The 23418-nt window shown below is 42.2% G+C and overlaps 1 protein-coding gene across 1 annotated transcript in view; it reads left to right on the forward strand.

The window, feature by feature from the left end:
* Nucleotides 1-23418, forward strand: part of KCNH1 (potassium voltage-gated channel subfamily H member 1) — a 399525-nt gene that overhangs the window by 109019 nt on the left and 267088 nt on the right. Inside the window, exon 7 of the mRNA XM_061626447.1 lies at nucleotides 16945-17374. Within this exon, the coding sequence (XP_061482431.1) occupies nucleotides 16945-17374 (430 nt within the window). The remainder of the gene's footprint in view (nucleotides 1-16944; nucleotides 17375-23418) is intronic.

Raw genomic sequence — 23418 nt, forward strand, 5'->3', positions numbered from 1 at the left:
AGGTCCATGGACCATCAATCGTCCACAAACTTCATTCAGCTGCTCCACGGCATGCCCACATTAAATATCCATACTGATTTTTAATTGTATTTGTATCCCCTCTTTTACTTCTTATATTTTATTGTATTGTATTGCAGTTTGAGATCTCTGGAATGCAAATTGTAATACAATAAAACAATGTGACAAATAAAAGAAGCAATAAAATACAATTAAAAATCATACAGCACCTAGCACAGTGCTTTGCAATGGCTACAACAGGCAGAAAAATTATCAAGTGATCTGCCAAGACCACCAACAGTTTTCAAACAGTCTGTGGGGAGAAACCACTGATCTATCCAGTATCTGATGTTTAAAAGAGAAAAGATAAATTATTTTCCTGGCTTTCAATGTACTGATACTGCTAATAATGCATTTGCATTACATCTGTAAGTGGACACCTTAAATTTACTTTTACAGCGCAACCCATTGCATCTTTTGTCATTCATAAGTCCCACAGTGTTCAATGGAACTAATTCCCAGGTAAACTGCGCATGGGATTTTAGCAATAGTTGGTTTTCTGTATAATTTCCAGTATAAATTCTTGTGCTGCTTTTCAGAAGTACCACTTGTGCCCATCCATTTTTGAATCTGTGCCTGCTCCTTTCTTGTCTACATGACGATGTGTCTTACATCTGCCTTTAGAGAATTTCATATTGTTCTAACCACAGTTTCTAATCTGTCAGTTATTTAGAATCCTAAAGTGTTTGTAATCCCTCTTCACTTTGTGTCATCTGTCAATTTGATAAGAGAACCCATTCTTTCATTCCAAAGAAACAGAAAATACTGAACGGCACAAAGGTAAACTTGGGCCATTTTATTTTTGACATGTGTCCATTCATAATCAGTACTATAACTCCACTGTCAACTATATTTATAGTTATCTATGAGCACTTTGGACAGCTTCATGAAAGTTTGGACTAAAACCTGGAGCAGATTCACTGCCCCACTGACATCACAGCCACCAGTCTCCATTGGATGGCCAGCATCCTAAATAAAGAAGGGAAACTTGACACTGGATTTCCAATGTCTGCCCTTTCCAGATCCAATTAGGATCAGACCCAAGCCTCTGAAGACCAACCCTGATTGTGACTGGATCTGTTTCAGTCTGTTCCTACCATAGGATCCATGGTGACTTCCTACGACTGCCTCCTTGTCCTAACTTACCAAGACAGAGGGATGGCTTGCTGCATACTGCTGGAATAGGCTCCCTTAGGAACTAAGTATGCTTCTGAATACAAGTTTCTGGAAGCCACAGGAGGAGAGAGTACTCTTGCTTGCAGGCTTCCTACAGGCACCTGGTTGGCCACTGTGAGAGCAGGATACTGGACTAGATGGGCCATGGGCCTGATCCAGCAGGATCTTCTTAGGTTCTAACTGCCCTGAGCATGCACAGTGATGCCCAAAGGTACTGGCAATCATGGAAACTATGTGCCAAAGAGATGACAGGCATAATTCTGTGAAGCATAATGCTGTTGTGTCTTTGCATTATTTTCACTTATTTATTACATTTATACCCCATCATTCCTCCAAGGAACTCAAAGCAGGCTCCATGGGTTCCTCTCATTTTATCCTCACTACAACCTAATGAGGTAGGTTAGGCTGAGAGATTATGATCGGCCCAAGTTTACCCAGTGAGCTTCATGGCTGGCTGGAGATTTGAACCAGACTCTTCCCAGGCCTTGTTTGACACTCTCACCACGATACCATCGTAGTAGCTTTATTGAATGACCAGTCACACCTGCAGCAGGGACACAACAGACTTATATAACAACCCCAGTGGAGGCTGACTGGAAGGAGGTGATGCCAGAACAGTGATTCATGCAGAGAGGCAATGAGCAGCCCCCTCCATGAACCTATTGGAGCCTTTTATTGCTTAGTTAATTTATTTCTCGTGCTACACTAGCAGTTATCTCATAGCATATTAGCATGCTCTGGTGCAGGGTTTGAGAATTATTAAGTTAGTGGTTAGGTAAGGAGTCTTACCACTGCCACCCAGCAGCTGCTCAGTTCCGAGGTAGGGAGTGATGCTGCACAGATAGCCAAGTACCTCTTCTTGACATGGCAGTAGCTTTGATCATCATCATCATTGTCAAGGAACTGCACAATACTGGATCCACTTGGCTCAGGAGTCTCTGCAGATGGCTTTGTGGAGGTGGGAATCACCTCTTGGATGGCAAATATCCCCTTTCTACTGCACTGGGTTTCTGTTGGGAGAGGCAATAGCCCCATATTGGTAGAGGGACATATTCTTTGTATGCATAATGTCCCAGGTTCACATAGCAGGTAATAGGAATGACATCTACCTGAGACCCTGAAGCACCACTGCCACAGGATTCTCCATGACATTTAATAGTACTTTAAGTGTATGGTGTGGATGTAACTGGGTTAGTTGGAGCATTGTATGCCCTGTTGTTATTTCAGATTCCTATGCATTTGTAAGTATCTCCACTATCTGCTTTCTTTCAGCAGTAGAGGACACACTGCTTTCTGTAGTCAGACTCCTGGCAGAAATCCAGAAAGTGCTTACTTCACCAATGGGACTCGCATAATGGGAAATAGGTGATTTCAGGAGTAGAGCCAAGAATTTAAAATGGAAAGCTTAAAATAAAAACTGAGCACTATGTCAACAGTTGGGAAGGTGTTTCATGTTTAATGCACATTTTTGTTTGCTTCATAGTTAACACGAGTAAGCACAAAAGACTGCATAATTGTATACCATTTTTCTAAATATCTACAAATTGCTTTACTGACTCGTTGCCATCAGGCTCTTTTTGCTCAATTATCCAAGACCCTTGAGGTTTTTATGGTTTGTTTACGCATCCAACTGCATATGCAGTTTTAACCCCCCCTAAAGAAATGTAATTATGACAAATTCATAAATTAAAAAGGAAAAGGCAACATTTCTATTTTCATAGAGACATATGTTAATATGAATGAAATATATATGAATGAGGGGGGGAAAGAGATTTTCCACTGCATTAAGCAAGCCTAAACACAAAGATTGGCGCAAATGATATTTAAGCTTGGCTGAACAAACTTTTCCATAAAACCTCATGACCAGAACTATGCAATAATTTCTTCCCAAAAATATCCATCAACACAGAACACTTTAAATATAAATTATTGGAAGGAAGAAGCATAATTCCTAACAGGCATTCATTGCTTGCTCTGAGATATGCTGAGTTTCTATTCCCTTACAACAAACTGTTACTCAAGCCTTGAAAGTAATCAGAATGCACATCAAGATTATTCCTTAAACAATGAGACCTGTCCAGTGATTTGGATTTGGTAGTTTAGTTTTCCCTCCTTTCTCTACCACATATGTTTAGGGTGCATTACACTTGTAACGTTAAATGTTGTGTAACTGTTGCAGCCCCATAATTGTGCTGTGAACTTCTGTAGATGCACAAGCAAGTGTGCTATATGTGTGATTGTGCAAGCTGTTGAAAGCTAAATGGATTGTGTAATTTCCCTATGGCTTCCCTATCATGTGACCCCATTAGGACAGAGTGGGAAACCTCAGGGCTGGATGTGGTCCTCCAGGCATCTCTATCTGGCCCTTGATTCTCTCCACTACACAGGCCATACCCCTTCCCAGGTCACATCATTCACTGGTCCTGCTCTGCACTCTCATCAAGTGCTTTGACTGGGCTGGAATGTGTCCTTGAACAGTAATAAGGCATGGTATTCAGTGCTAGTCCTGCTCAGAGTAGACCCGTTGAAGTTAATAAACATGACTGCCTGAGGTTCATTAATTTCAGTGGGTCTGTTTGCCTGAGTAGGACTTAACTGAAGACATCCCAGTGTCTCTTCTTTGCTTGGATGGAGGATGGGACGATGATTGGGTGTGTGTGTAGAACTCTCTGACTTTTGCATGGCTGGACCCAGAAGTGTTGAACAACTAGACAATATAAAAACTGACTAACAGACAATATAAAAACTGACAAATCACCGGGCCCGGATGGCATCCACCCGAGAGTTCTCAAAGAACTCAAAGGTGAAATTGCTGATCTGCTATCTAAAATATGTAACTTGTCCTTCAGGTCCTCTTCCGTGCCTGAGGACTGGAAAGTGGCAAATGTAACACCAGTCTTCAAAAAGGGATCCAGAGGGGATCCCGGAAATTACAGGCCAGTTAGCTTAACTTCTGTTCCTGGAAAACTGGTAGAAAGTATTATTAAAGCTAGATTAACTAAGCACATAGAAGAACAAGCCTTGCTGAAGCAGAGCCAGCATGGCTTCTGCAAGGGAAAGTCCTGTCTCAGTAACCTATTAGAATTCTTTGAGAGTGTCAACAAGCATATACATAGAGGTGATCCAGTGGACATAGTGTACTTAGACTTTCAAAAAGTGTTTGACAAGGTACCTCACCAAAGACTTCTGAGGAAGCTTAGCAGTCATGGAATAAGAGGAGAGGTCCTCTTCAGGATAAGGAATTGGTTAAGAAGCAGACAGCAGAGAGTAGGAATAAAAGGACAGTTCTCCCAATGGAGGGCTGTAGAAAGTGGAGTCTCTCAAGGATCGGTATTGGGACCTGTACTCTTCAACTTGTTCATTAATGACCTAGAATGAGGAGTGAGTAGTGAAGTGGCCAAGTTTGCTGACGACACTAAATTGTTCAGGGTTGTTAAAACAAAAAAGGATTGCGAAGAGCTCCAAAAAGACCTCTCTAAACTGAGTGAATGGGCGGAAAAATGGCAAATGCAATTCAGTATAAACAAGTGTAAAATTATGCATATTGGAGCAAAAAACCTTAATTTCACATATACTCTCATGGGGTCTGAACTGGCGGTGACTGACCAGGAGAGAGACCTCAGGGTTGTAGTGGACAGCACGATGAAAATGACCCAGTGTGCGGCAGCTGTGAAAAAGGCAAATTCCATGCTAGGGATAATTAGGAAAGGTATTGAAAATAAAACAGCCGATATCATAATGCCGTTGTATAAATCTATGGTGCGGCCGCATTTGGAATACTGTGTACAGTTCTGGTCGCCTCATCTCAAAAAGGATATTATAGAGTTGGAAAAGGTTCAGAAGAGGGCAACCAGAATGATCAAGGGGATGGAGCGACTCCCTTATGAGGAAAGGTTGCAGCATTTGGGGCTTTTTAGTTCAGAGAAAAGGCGGGTCAGAGGAGACATGATAGAAGTGTATAAAATTATGCATGGCATTGAGAAAGTGGATAGAGAAAAGTTTTTCTCCCTCTCTCATAATACTAGAACTCGTGGACATTCAAAGAAGCTGAATGTTGGAAGATTCAGGACAGACAAAAGGAAGTACTTCTTTACTCAGCGCATAGTTATTTATTTATTTATTTTTTATTTATTTAATTTAATTTATATACCACCCGAAGCCCGAAGGCTCTCTGGGCGGTGTACATAAAAGGTAAAAGCAAGGACAATATATAAATACAATAAATACCATAACTCAAAAAACAAAAACATACAAACAATACAAGAACCAAACAACATCCTGAATACAACATAGTAATAAAATACTATAAAAATACACTTTAAAATGCCTGGGAGTATAAAAAGGTTTTCACCTGGCGCCGAAAAGATAGCAGCGTCAGTGCCAGGCGCACCTCATCGGGGAAACCATTCCACAGTTCGGGAGCCACAACCGAAAAGGCCCTATTTCTAGTCACCATCCTCCGAGCTTCTTGATGGGATGGTACTCGGAGGAGGGCCTTAGATGTTGAGTGCAGTGTATGGGTAGTTTCATATTGGGAGAGGCGCTCCACCAGGTATTGCGGTCCCATGCCGTGTAAGGCTTTATAGGTCAAAACCAGCACTTTGAATTTAGCCCGGAAACAAATAGGAAGCCAGTGCAGACGGGCCAAAACAGGTGTTATATGAGCGGACCTTCTGGTCCACGTCAACAATCTGGCCGCTGCATTCTGGACTAACTGTAGTTTCCGAACTATCTTCAAGGGCAGCCCAACGTAGAGCGCATTGCAGTAGTCCAATCTAGAAGTTACCAGAGCATGAACGACTGAGGCGAGGTCGTCACTGTCCAGATAGGGACGTAGCTGGGCTACCAATCGGAGATGGTAGAAAGCATTCCGTGCCACTGAGGCTACCTGAGCCTCAAGAAACAGGGAAGTGTCGAAAAGAACTCCCAAGCTACGAACCTGTTCTTTCAAGGGGAGTGTAACCCTATCCAGAACAGGGTAAACATCCACCATCTGGGCAGAGAAGGCACTCACTAACAGCGTCTCGGTCTTGTCTGGATTAAGCTTCAGTCTGTTAGCTCCCATCCAATCCATTATCGCGGCCAGGCAACGGTTTAGTACGTTAACAGCCTCACCTGAGGAAGATGCAAAGGAGAAGTAGAGTTGCGTGTCATCAGCGTACTGGTGACAACGCACTCCAAAACTCCTGATGACCGCACCCAGCGGCTTCATATAGATGTTGAAAAGCATGGGGGACAGTACCGATCCCTGTGGGACTCCACAATGGAGAGTCCAGGGTGTCGAGCAGTGTTCCCCAAGCACTATCTTCTGGTGACGACCCACCAAGTAGGAGCGGAGCCACCGCCAAGCAGTACCCCCAACTCCCAACTCCGTGAGCCGTCCCAGAAGGATACCATGGTCGATGGTATCAAAAGCAGCTGAGAGATCAAGGAGAATCAACAGGGTCACACTCCCCCTGTCCCTCTCCCGACAAAGGTCATCATACAGGGCGACCAAGGCTGTTTCGGTACCAAACCCAGGCCTAAAACTGGATTGAAACAGATCAAGATAATCAGTGTCACCACCCGTTCCAGAACCTTGCCCAGGAACGGAACATTCGCCACAGGTCTATAGTTGTTCAAGTTATCTGGGTCCAAGGAGGGTTTCTTCAGGAGCGGTCTCACTACCGCCGCTTTTAGGCAGTCAGGGACCACACCCTCTCGCAAAGAGGCATTGATGACCTCCTTGGCCCAGCTGGCGGTTCCGGTCCTGCCAGCTTTCACCAGCCAAGAGGGGCAAGGATCCAGCACAGACGTGGTTGCCCGCACCAGTCCAAGGATCTTGTCAACATCCTCAAGCTGCACCAACTGAAACTCATCCAATAAATGAGGACAAGACCGTGGTCTGAATTTGCTCCCACAAGACGCAGTAATGGCCACCAGCTTGGATGGCTTTAAAAGAAGATTAGACAAATTCATGGAGGACAGGGCTATCAATGGCTACTAGCCGTGATGGCTGTGCTCTGCCACCCTAGTCAGAGGCAATATGCTTCTGAAAACCAGTTACCGGAAGCCTCAGGAGGGGAGAGTGTTCTTGCACTCAGGTCCTGTTTGCGGGCTTCCCTCAGGCACCTGGTTGGCCACTGTGAGAACAGGATGCTGGACTAGATGGGCTACTGGCCTGATCCAGCAGGCTCTTCTTATATTCTTATGTTCTTATTGCCTAGTGGCAAATGCCCCCTTTGGGGATAATGTGCTTGAGAAGGTGGTGGTGGTTCAGCTTCAAGCATGCTTAGAGGAAACTGATTACTTGGATCCATTCCAGTCTAGCTTCAGGCCTGGCCATGGCACTAAGACTGCCTTGGTCACCGTGGTTGATTACATCTGTCAGGAGAAAGATAAGGGGAGTGAGACCCTGATTATACTTCTTGATTTCTTTGCGGCTTTTGATACTGTTCACCACAGTATCCTTTGGGGGTGTCTCAGGGAGGTGGCAGTTGGGGGCACTGTGCTTCAGTGGTTCTGCTCACACTTCCTGGGTGTCTTCCAAAAAGTTGCTATGGGAGGCTACTGTTCAGCACCATGGAGCTATCCTATGGTGTTCTGCAGGGCTCCTATTGGGAGAAAGGGTGGGATATAAATCTAATAAATAAATAAATGAAGCCATGGATACTGTCATCAGGAGATTTGGAGTACAGATGATGCCCAACTCTATCTGTCCATTCCATCTGAATCAGGAGAGGCAGTTGAGATGCTCGACTGGTGCTTGGAGGTGGTGATGGGCTAGATGTAGGCCAATAAATAGAGGCTGAATCCTGAAAAGACAGAGTTGTTAGGTGTCCAGAGTTCTCATGTCCTGGTGTTGGAGAGACAGCCTGTTCTGGATGGGATTGCACTCCCCTGGGATGAGCAGGCCTGCAGCTTGGGGGTACTCCTGGATCCACCATTGTCACTGGAAGTCAGGTGGCCTTGGTGACTAGGAGTGCCTTTTCCCAGCTCCTGCTGTTTTGCCAGCTTCAGCAATTCCTGGGGATTCATGGGGATCTCTCAAAAAAGGGTGAGTCAATTCAACAGATTAAACTTCATTCATGTAAATTAACACACTCTCTGGATGGAGGAGACGAGAGGGGGAAGGTCATTGCTTTTCCCTTCCCCTCGATGGCCCCTCACATCCTCTGCCCCAGTGGTGGTGGGGATTGGGTGACACAGTGTGCCTCCACACACACCCAATGCCCCAAGTAGAAATGTAGCTGCCCCACCTATCAAGGAAGGCTGGTTACAGGGCTGCCTTTGATACCTGAGACATATATTTTTAGGACCCAGCCTAAAAATGGTTGTTTTGTTTTTAAAGTATTTTAAGGTTGTTGTAACCCACCCTGGGACTTCTGGGTGAAGGGCGCGCAATAATAACAATAGCAATAATAATAATGCAGCCCATGTACAAAGATCACATCCATTCCTTTGCCCATTTTGAGGTCTCACCACCTAGGAAGGTGGTGGGCTCTCCAGCACTGGAGGAAGTCAAGAGGCAGCTGGAGAGCCACCTGTCGGGTATGCTGTAAGTTGGATTCCTGAATTGAGCAGGGGTTAGACTGGATGGCCTTATGGGATTCTTCCAACTCTACTATTCTCTGATTCTATAAGATGTGGCCCCTGGAAGGTTGTCCAAAAGGGAATGTGGCCCTCCTGAAAAAGATTGTCACACTTTGAATGTGCACATACTGTATACAGTAGGGCCCCACCTAAAAGTGAAACCCGCTGAAAAGTGGAACTCCATCGATAAAATGGTGCCCGACGCCCGAAAAATGCCGTAAAAGTGGAACAAGCGCCATATGAGTGGGGCCTTACTCTAATTGAAAACCGCCATATTAGTGGAACGCCGAAAAGCGGGCCACCAAAAAGCGTGGCCCTGCTGTACACATTAAAAGTTTTCATAGTGTCACTGAAACTGTTCATACTGGACAAAAACAAGCTAGATGGCAACTTTTGCACTTTAACACAGAAACTGTGTTTTCACCTCCCCCCCCCATGCTTATACTAAATGCACCATGTGGGAGCAGGAATATGCTTACTATCTCCATCCCAGACAACCATGAAGCGTCAGCTCCAGGTTTGTGGGGGCCTTGGGTAACGTGTCACTATATTGGGGACATTGCAGGAAATTAAAATCACAGCTAGACTTGGGTGGCCATGTGTCCTCTGTAGAGTGCAGTCCTTTATTTGAAGAGCAGTCCAATTCTGGTTTAGAGATAAATAACTATATGAAAGTTGGCCTTGAAGATGCCCATCAACAGTTAGTACCTAGAGAGAAGCGTGAGCAAGCACAGAGATCACCTAGTGTTATGGAGAACGCCATGTGAACAGGTTCTATACCTGCATGATTCACACCACTCAGGCTTCTCCTCAAAGAACAATCCCCTTCCACAGGATGGAGAACCTGTGGTCCTACAGATGGTGCTGGACTCATTACTTCCTATCAACCGCACACAGAGCTTGGAAAAGTTACTTTTTTGAACTACACCTCCCATCAGCCCCAGCCAGCATGGCCACTGGATTGGGCTGATGGGCGTTGTAGTTCAAAAAAGTAACTTTTCCAAGCCCTGCCCCAGCCAGCATGAACAGATGGTCAGCCAGGGATTATGGGACTTCTGGTCCAACATTATTGGGGGGGGGCACAGTTTCCATTGTTCTAAACAGGTCTAAGCAATGCCAAAATATCTCATCAGCAACAGCTGTAACTGGAGCTGCTTGCCAACCTTTCAGAATACAAGGGAAGTCTGCATGTGAATCAGAGTACATGACGTATCCTATGCAATACAAAAGATGCCACAAAAGTAGTTACGTTGGTAAGATCAAGGAATGTTTAGAATTGCAAATAAGCCTGCATCTCAGCATGTTCATGGACAAAAAAATTGATGATCACCCACAGGAGACCACTTTCCCTGCTATTCCATCTCAAGTTTCTCTGTTTTAGTATTATTAGAAACCCTGCCTCCCACTTTCAAAAAATGTGCCTGGGAATTAAAATTCATCACCATAGTAGGCAATACTTTAAAGGAAGGTCCAGTTTGAGCACTTCAGTTTCTCAGACACTGCAGCAGTCTCCAACACCCTCTTTGCAAATACTACATGCTTGTAAAATGACCATTATCAGCTGTGCACGTGCCACTTCTAACTGCACTTTGCTAAAAGTTCACTCTCTGTGCATTTTTGCAGCTTCTCAGTTTTGGTCACCTAGTGTGCTTCTATATATACATCTGACTCTCTTTTTAAGCTGCTGGATGGACAGGTCTCTGAAATGTGGAAGCTTGCATGTTCCTATCGCAGTCTGAGAGCTGAACTACAGGTTACACAGGCCATGGGGATAATGCTCAAAAACACAAACACAGCAGCATTCTCTGGTGAGACCTCTTCCTCTGTCACCTATATTAACAATTTATTTATTTATTGCATTTATGAGCATAACATTTTAAAAACCAATAAAAACATTGCAAATTTAAAAATCAATAAAATACACCTGCATTGAATTGGACCTGGAAATGGATTGCAAGCCAGTGTGGGATGAAATAACACTGACACGATGCACTGATATCTCACTCTTTTGGGCCAGTTTCTGGACCATTTTAAAAAGGCACCTCTGCATATAATGCACTGCAGTAATCCACCTGACAGATTACCAGAGCATGGATAAGCATCTCTGTCCAGATACAGTGGAAGTTGGTATATCAGGTGAAGCTCGTAAACGGCACTTTATGCCTCAAGTGTCAAAACCGGGTCCCGGAGACAGTTAGTTAACATGGTGCCCTCCAGACATTTCTAGACTATAGCTGCCATTATCCCATGCTGCTAGGGGCTGATGGGAGTTGTAGTCCAATGATAACTGGAGGACACCACATTGGCTACCCCTGATCTAAGAGCACGCACCCCTCCCAAGCAATATCTTGTTATGAGTTGCTTCACCAGTGAATTATGTGCAAGTGGGAAACACACGATGTAACATTGCTTCATTGCATGATAATGCATCATTTGGCATTATTGAGGTTAGGGAGAAAACTCACCTAAGGATGGCATCTTCTGCACAATTTTCATGGTTGGCATGTGGTGTAATCCAGTTCTAAGCCCGTTAAAGTAGATAACATTGCTCTCTTTCTGTCACCTACACTTTGGGACTAGTGTGGCAAATATAGCCAGGGCTGGCTTTAGTGGCTGGCATCATCGGGCACTTGCTAATACCCAAAGCCCAGCAGGGGTCCCACAGCTGACCCTGAGTGCTCCTCTTTCTCCTCTTCCGCTTTATTGTCAAGGTTTGCTATCCAGTATGCAAGCAGTGACAAGAGCAAGAAAGATGGAGCAGCCTTCTCCACTTGCCTTGTGCTGGGTGGATTGGGCCCTGAGGGAGAGGAGAAGTAAAAGGGCAGCAATGACAAGGAGAAGTTGGGCCCACGCAGGGAGGGGGGCATCTTGTCTGAGGACTCCCAAATTCTGGAGCTGGAGCTGATTCCATCAGTGCATTTTCCTCAGGATTCCCCATTTTGAAAACACTACGCAAGTACATGAGGAACATAGGAAGCTGCCTTATTCTGAGTCAGACCATTGGTTCATTTATCTCAGGATTGTCTACACTGACTGGCAGCAGCTCTTGAGGGTTTCAGACAGGGGTCTCTCCCAGTCCTACCTAGAGATGCTGGGGACGGAACCTAGGATCTTCTCCATGCATAGCAGATGCTGTGCCACTGAGCTACCACCCCTTCCCCAAAGCATGTGGTGTGCATGGGGCCTATTGTCTTAACAATTTTAACCTTCGTGCTCAGGGCATTTTTAAAGGAATTGCTACTGGGTGTCCATTTTTTCATTCAGCTGGTTTGTACACTGAAGCCTCTCTACTGTGTACAAGCCCTGACATTTGGATTGACACAAAAGTGGTTCACACCAAAACAAAACAAAACGAGGAGTGAATACAACCTTGCCAATGCATTTTCACAAGTTACTAGCCAAGCAAAATTCTTACTAGTCTCCCCACCCACCAGTAAATACATGAATTACAAAGCATCATCATCATCATCATCGCTAAACCTCTGATTTCTGAACTTAGAAAAATTGGTTAAAAATACAACGGCTCTGCTATTACAAACATATATTTGGGGATTATTTTTTTGCTGCAAGTTAACGAAAGTATTTTTTTTAAAAAACTGCACAGCACACAATAAAAACTAAAAACACTGAATCCTCTGATGCCAGAACTTTAAGATAACAGAAAATTCATTCTGGGATTAGATAGGCCTGAAAATAAAATAGTTATTTCATTTTTATGTTCTGTAGATAAAAGAGCAATGTTTTACCTTTCTGCAAAAGAGATTTTCTCCCCAGCCATCCCCTGGACTGGCTGCAAGTAAGAAGGCAGGCAGCTGGGGACTGCCCAAGTTGGAGGGGGACTGCCCAATTTTCCCTAATGGACCAGCCCCTACTTCTAGGGGCTTCACATGCTTGGGACACATATGCAACAGGGTGCCCTGACTGCATGGAGCCGGTTCACTCAGGTAGCTACTCAAGTATAGGGGGTCCTTTGTAGACAACCACCCTCAATGCACAGATGCCAGAAGGCAGGGCCACTGCAGGGATGTAATAGCCAAGGGATGCAGTCCCCAAATGTGGTCCCACTCCTGATTCAAACCATAAGTGGCCTATTGTTGTTTTATTGTTTTGTTTTTATAGTATGATATATTTACTTTTGGTTTTAACAATGTTGTAAGTTGCTTGGAGACCTTTGAGTAACAAGCGACAACAAATCAAATAATAACAATAACAATAACAATAATATACATTTTTTCATGCTTTAGTGTATTTCTTAAGTTATTGATTGTATTGTATATGCTGTATGCTACTTTGAGAGGTCTTTTAACCTACGTGGTGATAAACAGTTTTAAAATATAAATAAATGCGCAAAGATGCCCTTCTAAAAATAGTTACCTTTTTTTCTGTCGTTGCTTGTCAGACCTCTCACACCATGTACGTAAAAAGGTGCTGAACAGAAAACTCTGAAGGGGATTTTGCTCAAGTGTCTGCCAGCATCACTGATACTGGTTATATAATTAGTGCATTGTTTTTGTTAAGCTTGCTTTAATGTTTTAATTAGAGTTAGGCGGCTGTTTCCCAGGGGTACATTGCATTTAGGAGCTAGGTGGAGAAGAATCAGAGGAAAAGCCTACATACGATGTCTGCAAGGATTTTAATTAGTTGCTTGTTTTTAATGGAGATTTCAGGGGATTTAATATCTTCAGCACATAGGCATTAAGCCATTTTCATTCTGAAATAATATTAATTCACTGAAATAATGAACCTATTCATTTTAAAACATGTATTGTCAAAAATGTACACCTGCAAGGATTAGAAATTGAGGACAATTTGTAACACCAAACTTATAGAAAAAACAGTTAAATAGCAAATAGGAAAAGAAAAGAAAGAGCAGGCTTCGAATCACAGAATAGTAGAGTTGGAAGGGGCCTATAAGGCCATCAAGTCCAACCCCCTGCGCAATGCAGGAATCCAAATCAAAGCATTTCTGACAGATGTCCAGCTGTCTCTTGAATTCCTCCAGTGTTGGAGAGCCCACTACCTCTCTAGGTAATTGGTTCCATTGTCGTATGGCTCTAACAGTTAGGAAGTTTTTCCTGATGTCCAGTTGAAATCTGGCTTCCTGCAACTTGAGCCCACTATTCTGTGGCCTGCACTCTAGGACGATCGAGAAGAGATCCCGGCTCTCCTCTGTGTGACAACCTTTCATGTACTTGAAGAGTGCTATCATATCTCCTTTCAGTCTTCTCTTCTCCAGGCTAAAAATGCCCAGTTCTTTCAGTCTCTCCTCATAGGGCTTTGTTTCCAGTTCCCTGATTATCCTTGTTGCCCTCCTCTGAACCTGTTCCAGTTTGTCTGCATCCTTCTTGGAGACCAGAACTGGATGCGGTACTCAAGATGAGGCCTAACTGAACAGAGGGGAATAGAGGGGAACTAATACTTCACGCGATTTGGAAACTATACTTCTGTTAATGCAGCCTAATATAGCATTTGCCTTTTTTGCAGCCAAATTGCAGCCAAATTGCACTGTTGTCTCATATTCAGCTTGTGATCAATGACAATTCCAAGATCCTTCTCACATGTCGTATTGCTAAGTCAAGTATCCCCCATCTTATAACTGTGCATTTGGTTTCTTTTTCCTAAGTGTAGAACTTTGCATTTATCCCTGTTGAATTTCATTCTGTTGTTTTCAGCCCAATGCTCCAACCTATCAAGGTCCCTTTGAATTTTGTTTCTGTCTTCCATTATATTAGCTGTGCCCCCCAATTTTGTATCATCTGCAAATTTGATAAGCATGCGCTGTACCTCCTCATCCAAGTCGTTAATAAAAATATTGAAGAGCACTGGGCCCAGGACTGAGCCCTGTGGTACCCCACTCGTTACTTCTGCCCAGTTTGAGAAGGAACCATTGATAAGCACTCTTTGAGTACAATTCTGGAGCCAACTGTGGATCCACCTGATAGTTGTTCCATCCAGCCCACATTTAGCTAGCTTGCTAATCAGAATATCATGGGCACTTTGTCAAAAGCTTTGCTGAAGTTGAGATATATTATGTCCACAGCATTCCCACAGTCTACCAGGGAGCTTACCCGATCAAAAAACGAGATAAAATAAGTTTGGCAGGATTTGTTCTTCATAAATCCATGTAGGCTCCTAGTAATCACTGCATTGTTTTCAAGGTGCTTACAGATTGACTGCTTTATAATCTGCCCCAGAGTTTTTGCAGGGATTGATGTTAGGCTGACTAGTCTGTAGTTCCCCGGTTCCTCCTTTTTGAAGATAGGGACAATGTTAGCTCTCCTCCAGTCATATGGCACTTTACCACTCCTCCATGATTTTACAAAGATAATAGAGAGCGGTTCTGAGAGTTCTTCAGCCAGTTCCTTCAATACTCTAGAAAATATTCCATCTGTTTTTGCTTATATTCCATCTGTTTCTTGGGATATTCTCATAACTGGAATGTGACCCAGGGTAGCCCAATACACGGAAGATCCATGGACAAGTAGGTCATCTGGTGTTTTTAATTTGCAGCACTAATGATGGCATATATGATGGCATCAGGATAACCTGACCACAGTTTCCCATGTATTAGTAACTTCAAAATTGGATTACTGCAATGCACTCTATGTGGGGCTACCCTTAAGGCTGGTTCCGGAGGCTGCAGCTGGTGAAGAATGTGGTGGCTAAGTTCCTTTTGGGGGCAACCATTTGACAAAATTATAACACCTTGCTTACATAATACATATGAGTCCCGATACAGCTCAGGCCAAGTTACTTGAGAGATTGCCTTATTCTTCATATAGCCAGTAGGTCATTGTGGTCTGCAGAAGAGCTTCTCTTTCAAGTTCCATAGATATCAGAAGCCCACTCCACAGTAAGTCAGCGCAGGACTTTCAGTGTGGCTTCCCTTTTTTTGTGGAAGAGCATTCCTGTCAAGATGCAACATTTTTGTTCTGCAAAGTTTTCCTGGCTGGATCAATAGGTCTCTGCCATGATGTTCTACTTTGTATTATTTTTAAATATATTTGCTGTCATTTTCTGTGTTTTAGTTTTATTTATTTATGTATGATTAGATTTATATTCCACTTTTCTTCCAAGAAGCTCAAGGTGGCATACAAATACGGTTCTCCTTCCTTGTCATTTTATCCTCACAACAACCATGTGAGGTAGGTTAGGCTGAGAGACTGTGATTGGCCCAAGGTCACCCAGCAAGCTTCAAGGTTGAGTGGGGATTTGAACCATGATCTCCCAGATCCTAGTCCAATACTCTAATCCCTACACTACACTGGCTCACTTTTATTATATCTTGTACATTTGCTTGAGATGTGTGTGTGGAAGATTATAAAGAAATAATAATGATAATAATAATGTTTTTGTTATTATTTTTAAAGTTGTAGAGTAATTTTTTACCATTTGCTTAATATCTTTGACACCTGAGATGTATATTTTTAAGACCCACTTTATTTTTTGTGATGTTGTGATTTTAGGTTGTTATTAATTGTTATTAATGATATATTTTAAAATTGTTGTAACCTGCCCTGGGACCTTTGGGTGAAGGGTAATAAATTTAAATAACAACATCTGTCTCCAAATCCAGATAAAGTATTAATTCATAAGTCTTATTGAAATCAAGATCTATTAATTCCAAAGGGACATAAGCACAACTTTAAACTTCTCTCAACTAGGACCCTGGCCTCCATCTTTCTGCCCGTTTATGGAATGTATCTAGGACAAAGATGGCTCTAGGTGAATTATTAGCGGTATGCAACTAATGCATTCCATCAGCTCAAGGATTTCCGCATTTGCAACAGAACTCACCCCCTGTTCTGTCCCCCTGTGTGCCCTGCACTCTCCTCAAATCTGCTCCAAAGTGTTGGGGGAACCCCTAGAACATATTTGGGGGTGCAGGGGGAGGAGAGGGGGGAAGAGAGGGGGGAAGAGAGGGGGGAAGAGAGGGGGGAAGTTCCATTGCACAAGTGGAAATCCTTGTGTTGATGAAACGTGTTAGTTGAATACCGCCCTTTGTATTTGGTCTGCCTGGGGTTCATTTTGGACATCTAAAGCTCAAGGTTATTGTTGACAAGAGACATGAAGAAATGTAATGCCAAATGCTAATAGGTTTTCTTTTTGTTTTGTCTTTGCTTTGCTTTGTTCTTCTAGGGCATCAGTAGTCTGTTCAGTTCCCTGAAAGTAGTCAGGCTGCTTCGGCTGGGTCGCGTGGCTCGAAAACTGGACCATTACATTGAATATGGAGCTGCTGTCTTGGTTCTGTTGGTGTGCGTCTTTGGCCTTGCAGCCCACTGGCTGGCCTGCATTTGGTACAGTATTGGGGACTATGAAGTTATAAATGAGGATAAAAACACGATACGAAATGAAAGTTGGCTCTACCAGCTAGGAGAATCCATAGGATCACCATATCAATTTAACAGGTCAGGAAGTGGAAAATGGGAAGGAGGGCCAAGCAAGGATTCTGTTTATATCTCTTCGTTATACTTTACAATGACTAGTCTCACAAGTGTTGGATTTGGGAACATTGCACCAACTACCGATGGAGAGAAGATATTTGCTGTTGCTATGATGATGATTGGCTGTAAGTATCATGGGATTAATTTTTAGTATACAGTGTTTGAGACTGTATGTTTTCCCACAGGCTTCCATAACTTTCATCATATACATGAAATAATGACCAAGCCAAATGATTACCTAAACAAGCAGAGATGTGAATTGTCTTCGTGGTGCAGTAGGTACAGTGGTCATCAGCTTCACACATCCAACTTCCAACTTCTTGTAATATGGAAATAGTAACTTTCCCCCCTCCCAATTGGCTCATTCGGGAGGTAGTGAAGGGGAACAGTCTACTTCTTTACATGCTGAATGTACCACCCATCAAAATAAATATTCTTCTAAGAAGTCATAAAGTTGTCAAGCACATTGGTCCTAACATGCATTCTTTATGGGAGTTCTCCTTTACATCTTTCAGTGGTAAAATCATTGTAGACACATTAGGAACTATCAAACCAAAGTTAAGTTCTTTGACATACCATAGCATGTGGTCTAGCACATGTTTAAATATAACTGAAATCAATGGAGCATCCATGTGCTTAGGCTGAATTTTGCCCATAATTAAAAATGAATTATTGCTTAATGTGAAAGAAAAAAATTGCACTACAACCAACATTTTTAGATTTTTCTTGGGTATATTAATATGTTTCCTGACTTATCATATAACTTTGCATATCTTTCAGTGCTCAGAATAAGTCCCACTGACTTTTTCTGTATAGGATTGTTTAGAAATAGCAGTCTTATAATTAAGCTACTTATAATGCTGCAGACTTTATGTGAGCTTTAGTAAACAGATAATTAGTTATGTGGTTTAATTGTGTCTCTCCCATATAACCTAATGCTAGTAACCCTGTGGAAATAACATCGTGGTTATATTATGTGGTGTTCATATGAGATTTGATTGTCTGAGCATTTTTCATTGTTCTCTGGTCATTAAGATAGCAAAACCATAAACATGATGGGTGGTATTCAATGCTAGTCCTATTTATAGCAGACTCCTTGATGTTAATAGACATGACCAACTTAGATTGATTAATTTCTTAGTAGGAGTTAGTTGAATACAACCCCCGCATGGTCTACTAGTAAGACATGTCAAAATCAGAGTGGAAAATCTCATCTCACATTGAGGTTTATCAGGAATGAGCAGCATGTATGCTCTTCATTCTTCCCCTGGTACAAGTGGGAGAAACAACTCAGAAACCTGCAATTATTGTTGTCATTATTATTTATTAATTTATATACTGCTTACATGCCAAAATGGCTTCTAAATGGATTGCAAGTATAAAAACCAATTATACAATGTCCACACATAATTAAAATACACAATGTTTTATTGTGTATTTTAATTATGTGTGGACATTGTATAATTGGTTTTTATATCCTTAATTAAAATATACAAAAAAACAAGACAAAAAGCATATAAAACAGTTAAAAACAGTTTAAACAATCAGAAAAGAAAGTTCAAGTTCAGTGGAATACTTGTCTAAACATGTGTATCTTCAAGAACAGGTGGAATGCCTATCATATGGATGAAGCCTCTTTATTCAGCAGGGAGGGCATTCCACAACACTGGTACGACCAGTGAAAAAAACCACCTCCATGATACCACAAGCTGACAATCAACAGGCCATGGCAAAACTAACTGGGTTCTATTTGCTGATCTTAAAACACCCTTATTGGACAATGGTTTCTTGTGATTTCTGAACTGGAACCCTGTTTGTTGCTCCCTCACAAGCCAAGATTGCTAGTCAGTAATGAACCATGGTTTGTTGTTGGCTTGGGAATCCTGGCTTATTAGGGAGTAGCAAACCTGGATCCTGGATTCAATTGTTACAGGAAGCCAAGCTTAATGTGGCTTCCTGGTTTTCCTGTTCCCACTTGCACGAGGTAAGGAGTAAAGCAGAAGTGATTGGGCAGCATGTATGAGCACACTGCTCAATCCTAACAAACCACAGTAAGCAAGCATCCTGGCCTATCATGACATGGAATGCCGTCACTCTGGTTTTTATACTCCCAAGGAAAATACAGGAGTTAGATTCTGGTTTCACTGATGTTAGTTTTCCTTTGAGTACTGCAAAATGAAGATTTCTCTGGTATCTATAACATAACTGTAGCTCAATGATAAAGCATCTTGCCTTGCATGCAGAAGGTCCCAGGTTCAATCCCCGGCATCTCCAGGTAGGGCTGTGAAATACTTTGTACCTGAATTCCTGGAGAGCCACTGCCAGTCAGTGTAGACAATACTGAGGTAGATGGACCCATGGTCTGTCTCAGTATAAGGCACCTTCCCATTATTTTATGTGCAAACATTTAGCATACTTGGTCATTACTTTATATAAAGGATGGTGGAGAAAAAACCGACAGGTTGCTTTCTTCATCTTATGGAGATATATGTATTTTAAAAAAATCTTACAACTCCAATATTAAAGTGGCCCTGTTAAAACAAATGATAGTAGCAGCGGTCTGAAGGTACATGAGGCTAGTTCCCAGGTCTGGTCAGTGCCTGGATGGGAGACCGCCTGGGAACCATATGTAAGCCACCTTGGGTTTCTTTCATGAAAAGAAAGGCGGGGTATAAATGTAATAAATAAATAAATAAATAAATAAAGTGGTTTCTAGAGCACTCCCTTGAGAACACACAACAGGCTGTTCAACAAACGGTGCAATGTAAAACAACCAGGCACACATCTGCCTCGATTAATAAATGTGTTTGTTTTAATACGTAATCATCATGACCTTTTGATTCTCTGTTTACAATGTTCTGTGAGTGACAACCCTTTACTGTATAAAACCCAGCATTTTAATTGGAATAGTCAAGAGAAACAGTACAAGCTTCAAATCCTTCACTGGAGTCATGAAAACGAGAAATTCTGGCAATTCTGGCACGGTTTGATTTATTCGAGAAGGAGTAACTGTTTCAAACTTGAGAAGGAGATTTGAAGGGCTCTGTCTAATGAAATGTAGAACGTGATGTCACATAAGATGTTTTCAGTGGAACCAAGGCAGACAAAGAATAAAAGGGAGGGTTTGCTTGTGTTTATTGGAGGAATGCTTTACTATAGAATTGAAATGAAGGTATGTACAACTGAATCAAAGACTATAAAATGTTAAGAGAAATGGTTCAAATGATAGTACTCGAAGCGTTACGACATTTTTGGCTTGCAAAAAAAAGCTCCTTTATTTAGTGGGCAAAACAATGGATGTATAGTATTTATAAAATAGCACCATAAACACATTTTCCACACCTGCAGCAAATACAGCAATAGCTTTTTGATGTAAGCTGATTTTGAATCATTAAGTCTATGACTCACTAAGAGAGAGAGAAGGGAGGGCATTAGGAGATAACACTGGAGACTCTTGAAAGAGATTATGCTGAGAATTGACTCGATGCTTGAGATGTTTTGATAGTGGAGCAGAATAAAGACATTTCTGGACTGTTGAAGGGAAAGAATGTTTGTTGAAAGCAGCTGCTGCTAATTATGTCCTGTAGAGTGACAAATATTTTGCGGGGAGAACCTAACCTCGTGTGGGTTCCCATAAGCAAATCATGTGGCAATCTTTGTTGGTTAAGCAGCGATACACTGGTAGCATTGCAACTGAAGTATATTATGCCCATGCAGAACACTTATTTGCTGGTTATGTAGTTCATAGGACTGACCCTTTGTTGTTTCACCACTGGTTGCCAGGGTTGTTTGTCCAGAGTATGAGTGAAACCATTTGTAAATAAGTGTAATGTTGAAAAGATGTTGCAGTCTACTTCCAAGGCGAGACCTTTGTTCATTGATTGTACTCTGATTCTTTGGAAGTCATGTTGTGTTTATGAAGATGCTCCTTATCACAAAACAGTTCAAGTGGATAAGGCTACGGGATTCATCTGATGTACTTTGCTTTTGCTCTGATTATCCATGGGCAGTAAAAGGAAATAACTGTCTCACAGAGAAACTAGTGTGGTGTAGTGGTTAGAGTGTTGGACTGGGACCTGGGAGACCAGGGTTCAAATCCCCGCTTGGCCATGATGCTCACTTGGTGACCTTGGGCTAGTCACCATCTCTCAGCCTATCCTACCACACAGGGTGGCTGTGATAAAATTGAGAGGGGGAAAATGTTTGTACGCCACCTTGAGCTCCTTTATATTTATTATAAATGTAATAATAAAATAAATAATAAAAGAATGTGATTCAATGAGCATTCCAGATTTGTATTATCAGTGATGAAACTGTAATGATCCATCCATGCACTGAACAAGGTTGAATCTGAGGCATGGCTAGCCAATGTGGTACCCTCCAGATGTTTTGGATTACAACTCCCATCAGTTTTAGCCATCATGGCCAATGGTCAGGGATGATGGGAGTTGAAATCTAAAATATCTGGAGGGCACCACGTTGGCTACCCCCGATCTAAGGAGTGCCATCTCTGCTCTTTATGTTTGGGTTTGTTGGACTGCAGGTTTTATATGTTTCAGTGTTTTCAGGAATTTTTATCAGGATGGAAAGCTGGCCAACCTTTTCAGATGTTTTTGTAGCACTGAATTCCAGTTCTTTTAAAATGTTATTGCTGAATTTAGAGTGAATACAGTATGTGTCATTTCTATCAAATTTTACAGTTAATGTTTGCTTAGGGCTCTTGATTTGCTATTTTCCGAACAGGCTTCAGCACAGAGCACGGCATGTGATCTGCGATGAAACTGACACAAAATGTTAGGCAGTAATTATACAATCCTTTTTTATGTTAATTTATGATATTGCTTCACCAAAAAGGCTGGTAGTACCCAGAGAACTGTATTTACTGACATTGACTGAGTGGATTTTTCTGAAATTGGGGTAAGAAGAATGGCTGTTTACTTGGATTTTAAATGTGAGTTTCCTCAAATGTAATTTAGTTTGCATATCTTCTAGTTGAAAGAGAAGCAATAAATTAGGTTGTAATCTTATGCACATTTACCTGGAAGTGAGTACCACTGAATATAATGGGCAAGAGAGCAGTGCAAGGCTAACGGTTAACTACTAGGAGTAAGCCCTATTGAATTAAATGGGACTTTCTTCCAGATAAATGAGGTTAAGCTTGCAGTCTAAATTGCATTTTGCCCATTATATTCAAATGTGTGTTAGTATTTATTAAGGGTGACTATGGTTTTGCAATAATTCCCAACATATTTCCCTTCCACAGTTTGCCTAGCCATGATGACTGTGCTCTGCCTTGAAGGCAGAGTGCCTCTGAACACCTGTTGCTGGGAATCACAACTGGAGAGAGTGCTGCTGTCCTCAGGTGTTGCTTGTGGGATTCCCATAGGTCTCTGGTTAGCCTCTGTGAGAAAAGCATCCTGGACAAGATGGGTCATTGGCCTGATCCAGCTGGCTGCTCTGTTCTTATGTCACTGCTTGCCTCTGAAATAAAAGAGGGACACTGACGTAAGAAGACAAGAATACTATTTCAAGCTTCAATGGAAGCAGGAGCAAAGAGAGATCTGTAGAGGGATGGAAGACTTCCAGCCGTGTGCAAAAATAGGCTCTTTGACATTAAACATTGGCCCCAATATTGAAATTCATTACCTTCAGCTGAGATAACTGTGTTCTATTAAAACCAATGGAATGAGATAGTTACAAACAGCTTAGTTCTATAACTTTTTCAGTGAGAGCTACTCATGACTAACCTTATCTGGATTGATGCCAGATTGTGGTAGATGTGTCCCCCCCCCATAACAGCAGAGATATAGATGCTCCTGCAGCCTGAAAATGGATGGCTTCCTTGCCTTCTCTAAAGAATGTCATTGCTGAGGAGTTCCCCGCATGCATTTGAGCCCCTTCAGGGTCCCCTGAAGTGTGTCTTAATCAGATATAGGTATAGTTTAGTGGTACATTTACCACTTTTCTCCATCTCTCACAGTGATGCTGTGGTTCCAACTCAGAGAAAGTTATGCATGCTTAAGCCCATCTAAAATCATTGGGACAAGCTGATTGGCGCTAGAGATGGGTGAATCCTCCTTGGTTATCCTTGGATTAACTTGGATTTTCTTTTTAGATTTCCCGGAGAAACCTTGGAGAAATTTCCTGAGCCAAGTCAAGGGATCATAAA

Source organism: Rhineura floridana, chromosome 4 (genome assembly GCF_030035675.1).
Source record: "Rhineura floridana isolate rRhiFlo1 chromosome 4, rRhiFlo1.hap2, whole genome shotgun sequence".
Lineage (NCBI taxonomy): Eukaryota > Metazoa > Chordata > Lepidosauria > Squamata > Rhineuridae > Rhineura > Rhineura floridana.